General features: G+C 41.8%; 1 protein-coding gene across 1 annotated transcript in view; it reads left to right on the top strand.

Moving 5' to 3' along the window:
* The first annotated feature begins 376 nt into the window (after positions 1 to 376).
* LOC138970172 (uncharacterized) overlaps positions 377 to 6000 on the top strand; it is a 37063-nt gene continuing 31439 nt past the window's right edge. The window contains exons 1-4 of the mRNA XM_070342663.1: positions 377 to 412; positions 1045 to 1127; positions 2814 to 2830; positions 3337 to 3404. Coding sequence (XP_070198764.1) covers positions 377 to 412; positions 1045 to 1127; positions 2814 to 2830; positions 3337 to 3404 — 204 coding nt within the window. The remainder of the gene's footprint in view (positions 413 to 1044; positions 1128 to 2813; positions 2831 to 3336; positions 3405 to 6000) is intronic.

Raw genomic sequence — 6000 nt, 5'->3', positions numbered from 1 at the left:
ATTTGTAATTGTGTTTCATCCTATTTATGGGCTATGGCCTAAATTGCAACATTCCTGAGTCCTGAGTCCTGAGGGTCTAGGCTATTGTGTCTTTTTACCCAGGTACATATACAAAATACCTTCCCTCCTTATTAAAAAAAAAGAAAAAAAAGGGATCGTGTAAACCATGACAGATTTGTTTCCCAGGCTTTTACATGATGTAAGAGCATCCTTTATCTGAAACATACACCAACTATCTTAGCCTGGCCGCATTACAATATGTAGAGCGAGTTACGCGGGGACTACAAGTGCATTAAAAACACGGGTCAGCTTAGTGTTCTTCCTGTTCTCAGTAGCACTGGAACCGACCTTTTCGTTTTTTAGATGACGTAAACATATGTCTGAAGAAGAAGAAGAAGGCAGCGAGGTTTTGGTCAGATAACTGAGTAGTCTTTGTGAGAGAAACAAAGGATGTGCGTTAATAAGTTCTGTAAGGCCCACATAATGACTAAATGTAATGATTTCGCTTTACTTCACTTGTTTGTATTATCAGGTACAATCCAATCCGCTCCTTTAAGGTACTAAAATGACTCGTGTTCTTCGACTGTCGTAAGCTTATGTCTGCTGGAATATTTCAGTGAAGGTGCGCAACAGGGAGCGTAACGTGACACTGACAATTTAGATTGTACGAAGAAATTATAATACCCAAATATTGTAAACGCTGTTTAAATTTAAGGTACATTCTAAAGTAGAGTACTCACAAACACACGTGGTACATCCATGAGTGCAAGCTGATTAACTTGAATAAAGTCAAATTATCCTTTATTCACTTAAAACTTTAACACTACTTGTGTTTTCTGACTTTGCACAACAAAGCTGACGATTGAAGTATTCTTTGATTGTGTATGTGTGCGTGTGTGTTTATTTTAGTGCTGTTACTGGTTCAAAGATTGGACTCGATCGTTGTCCAAGAACAGACCAGAAAGTTGACACTACCAGAGGGCAGATCAAATATTAATGGAAGCAGAGCAGTGTGTGACTATAGATCTATAATTGTGTCATCAGATTTCACGCCGAGTTGTCACTGGCTGCGAGCGTCATGACCTTTCATTAGAGCAGAACCAATCGAAAACCCAGCAGCAAGAGTTGTAAATCACTCCTTCATCTCCCTTAGTCGACAGTGTCAAAATCGCTATCCACCGATTCGCTTTGAGTTCAGAAATAACTGCTATTTTATGCGTTGATACTGCAGTAAGTCTGCAATGCGTTTGACGTAATCTGGGTTCTGCTCGATTCATCATCCACGGCTCAATTGAAAATCTTTTCGCGAACATCGATTTGAAAAGGATGAGGGGGAAAAAGTCGACATTTGCTGTAGCCATTATGCTGTCACCTTCTGGCTATGAATACATTACGTACCTTCTTTCTTGTGTAATCCATATTTTTAAATCATCTCAGATTTGTCAAGGTTTTGGAAGGCATCCTTTGAAATGTCAAAAGGGAGTAATTTCTGACTATATCTGCCTTTGCCAATAATCTTTCAGCAGTGCATGGAAATGACCTTTACTTGTGTTCTTCGAGTAAAATAAGCTTACTTTTCAAGATGTCGATGACCTCATTTTGTATTTATGTTTTGTGTACAAAAGACAGAAAAGCTATGAATTTAAACACACACACACACACACACACACACAAACACACACACACACGCACACACACACACACACACACACACATACACACACACACACACACACACACACACACACACACACACACACACACACACGCCTCTAAAAAAAGAAGGAAATCAACAACAACAAAAAACAAAAACACTCACAACAAAAGAAGGGAAATCAGCCACAAAGAACAACGGCACCATAAAAATCCCCCCGTTACCACAGAAACGAGGGCATGTGAATGTCACGTGATTTAGAAGACGAGGACATGTCTTGCCGCCATTATAAGACTTAATGGAACCGAACGGGCCTCCAGGGATTTTTCACTGAATTCTCACTAAAAGACAAAAACAAAGAAAATAGAAGGAAAGAGAAGACAAAAACAAAAAGCAAATGGGTACAATTACAAGCAAAGAAAGCACTAAAAATTGGTTTTGTTTGTGTTTAAGGAAGGGATTTAACCATTGCCATTTGTGTAAATTACGACCTGTTTGCTTACTGGATAAAATGGAAAAAAGGAAAGAATAAATGGAAGGTTATTTACAAAAAGAGGGCGTTTTGTACACGAACTTTGCAGAAGTGTGTATTGCTTGTTCACAAAAGGCTTTTTTTTCTTTTTTTTTTTAGGGGGGGGGGGGGAAAGAACAATGATCATGTGTATGTGAGTGTGTGAGTGTATGTGTGAGTGTATGTGTGTGTGTGTGTGTGTGTGTGTGTGTGTTGGTGTGTGTGTGCGTGTGTGTGTGTGTGTGTGCGCGTGCATGCGTGCGTGCGTGCGTGCGTGCGTGCATGTGTGTGTGTGTGTGTGTGTGTGTGTATGTGTGTGTTGTGTTTAAATCGGATTCTCTCGCCCAGGAGGAAAAACAACAACAACAACAACAACAACAACAACAGCAACAACAAAGCAGGAACATTCTTCTAAAAAAAACACACACCTTGAGTCCATTGACGGCAATCAAAAGGGATCAGCGATGTTAAGAGGAGGAATTTTTAGCGCGACGATGGAAGACAGCACTTCTGCAGTAACTACATTAGATGCAACTATTTTGGGCGGCCATCAGTCGGAGCGGAAGCTAGCAGCGATTGAAAGCTTTAAAACGCATGGTGGGCTGGGTAAACAACGTTATACCATGGTCTTAATTGTTATGTTTTCAGGTTTGGCAAGAAGTTGGGTGGGTGGCGGCAATAGAATGTGGGTGGGGTGGGGGGGGGGGAGAGAAAGGTTGGCTTCAAACTTAGGTTTCAAAGGTAAAAGCCCAAAATGGGGAGGGGGGGGGGGGGGGCACTAAGATGACGGCAGGAGGGGGGTGGCGCTAAGATGATGGGAGGAGGGGGGGGGGGTGTCTGAAAGCACGCTTAGGAAGGCATTACACCCGGACGTTGAAGAGTAAACAGTCAACTCTGAAATGTTCTCGGGCATTTCCAGGAGGAAAGCCAACAGTCGTCTCAGAATATGATGTTTCAAACTTCAAGTCGTTGGGTGAAATATTGTGTGGGAGATTATTCGTATACGTACTAGATGATGGAAAGACCGTCAGTTCAAGAGGTTGGAGGAGGGTGTAGGAGGGGAGGCAAATTGGATGCAACATTTGTTCAGTCTGTCGGGAAGCTAGGGGTGGAACCTTAAACGCCGTCTCGACTCCGTAAACAATGTTGGGCTTTGTTCTTGTGTTTGCAGGTTTTCTTGTGGATAGGGTGGGGGTGGATAGGGTGGGGTTGGAGGTGAAGGATAGGGATATGAGAGAGGTGAGAGGTGGTCAGTGCATAGTGGTGGTGGGTACCAGGAAAAGGAGGTAAGAACAAAATGGGAGGGAGGTGGGCAAGTCGAAGATAGGCTGAAAAAGACATAGAACACATGCTGGAGAGAGGTTACTTTGTCTGACACGTTGACTTGCGTTTCAAGTGTAGAGTCGCGTTAGGCTGAGAACAGATGGATCACATCCTTGGTGGTTTAAAGCCTGTCCTTAACTGGGCCAAGTCGACTACGCGAAGTCGCACGAAACTTTAGCACTGAGTTTTCGGTAAAAAGACTTCGCGAAGTCGACTTCGGGCTTAATTAAGGACCGCCTTAAGCCAATTGCTCTTCGGCCAGAAAGCATGGAAAATCACTGATTTTCAGTAGGTGGCAGCCAAGCTGGTAACTGGTGGTATGTAATCAAGCCAAAGTGTATATTAATATCTTATTTAAAGCCTGGTTCTGTCTGTAATATTATACAGGTGTTACTGTCTTTAAGGCTGGAATACCCTTGAGGACAAGAAGTAACATTTATATATATCACTCGCCTAAATGACGCGACCAAAGTTAAACTATAGACAGGATTAATACAGAACTGATTGCAAGCGGATATTTTAACTCGAATATCGAATATTGTTTTTGTTTTCTAAGTAACTAATTTATTCAGCGGTGATACTTGTGCAAACTTGAACAGTCTAATACCCCAGACTCAATCTTCAATCATAATCTTGGAAATTAGTACGTTAAGCCCAATTTTGTTTGCTATTTCTGGCTTAAGCACTCCTTGAACTTAAATAAAAGTTTAATAAAAAAAAAGGTGAATCACTTTTCTCAGGGTTTGGACAAGCGGGGACGACAACAACGCCAGAGACGAAAATAACATCAAACAAAGCACAAACCTCGAAAACTCTCTCAGTGGGGATGAATACAAACTTTGAGTAAGGCTTCCCTGGCGCGAGAGAGAAAATCAAATGAGTAATTCAGATTCTTAATGTGGGAAAGAAGGGATGGTTGATAGCGCGAGATAGGTCTTTAACATAGAGAGAAGTAAACAGCACGTTGCATTGCACAAACAATGTTACATCATTTTCTCTGTATATAGAACCCTTAGAAAAAGAAGGAGGTTCAGGCATTAACTTGAACTCAAGACTAGTAAACTAACCTGAACACTGAAGGAACCTAACCGAACAGTTATATTAGAGAAGAAAATGTGAAGTAGGCACACACACAGTTCATCTTGAACACGCGGCCAGTACAACTGGCCTTGACACGGAACGATTCAAGGGGGGCAATCTCAAGTCATCTGAAAGAGGGAAATCCAAACGCAATCCGCCTTGTTCGATTTTATGGGCTTGGACGATAGAGAAAAATAAGAAAAGCAAAAGCTGGAGTCCAGTCTGGACGAAACTGCTATCAAGAACGCAGAATTGATTTTTTCTGAGTTTTTTTTTTAGCCGTAAGCGCCATTTCTCATTTCGAATTTCTCATAACTGCTGTTCACCGCAGTGAAACCAACAAAGGGGCCTCACTCTGGAAGAGTTTCCTGCTCCGATAAACATGGCGCTTACGGCTAAAAAAAACTCAGAAAAAATCAATTCTGCGTTCTTGATAGCAGTTTCGTCCAGACTGGACTCCAGCTTTTGCTTTTCTTATTTTTCTCTATCGTCCAAGCCCATAAAATCGAACAAGGCGGATTGCGTTTGGATTTCCCTCTTTCAGATGACTTGAGATTGCCCCCCTTGAATCGTTCCGTGTCAAGGCCAGTTGTACTGGCCGCGTGTTCAAGATGACACACAGTTTGGCTCATTTTTGTCAACTTGTAAAACTCGAACAACTGGTCACAAAAACCGACGAAAGAAAGATTAATAAGTTACTTATTGTGTGTGTAGGTAAACAATGTAAAATGAAATCCAAATATCAGACAGGACTAACCGTCTAAACATTTTCTTGTCCGGTATTGTCAAATAAAGGACTGGGTGGCCGAGTGGTAATGCACTTGCGCTCGGAAGCGTGAGGTTGCGAGTTCGACACTGTGTCAGGGCGTTAGCAATTTTCTCCCCCCTTTCCTAACCTAGGTGGTGGGTTCAAGTCTTTCGGATGAGACGAAAAACCGAGGTCCCTTCGTGTACACTACATTGGGGTGTGCACGTTAAAGATCCCACGATTGACAAAAGGGTCTTTCCTGGCAAAATTGTATAGGTATAGATAAAAGTGTCCACCAACATACCCGTGTGACTTGGAATAATAGGCCGTGAAAAGTAGGATATGCGCCGAAATGGCTGCGATCTGCTGGCCGATGTGAATGCGTGATGTATTTTGTAAAAAAAAATTCCATCTCACACGGCATAAATAAATCCCTGCGCCTTGAATATGTGCGCGATATAAATTGCATAAAATAAAAAATTAAAAAAATAAAAAATAAATCCCTGCGCTTAGAACTGTACCCACGGACTACGCGCGATATAAGCCTCATATTGATTAATTGATTGATTGAAATAAAGAACCGGCAAATTCCGGTAAATGCGAACACTTAATTTCTACTTCAGTACTTGTAACAAAAATACACTCCTCGAGTGCCATGTCTCCTTTCTCTGTCAGAAAAATCGT

The sequence above is a fragment of the Littorina saxatilis genome, linkage group LG7 (genome assembly GCF_037325665.1).
Source record: "Littorina saxatilis isolate snail1 linkage group LG7, US_GU_Lsax_2.0, whole genome shotgun sequence".
Lineage (NCBI taxonomy): Eukaryota > Metazoa > Mollusca > Gastropoda > Littorinimorpha > Littorinidae > Littorina > Littorina saxatilis.
This window is presented reverse-complemented; position numbering and strand designations above follow the sequence as displayed.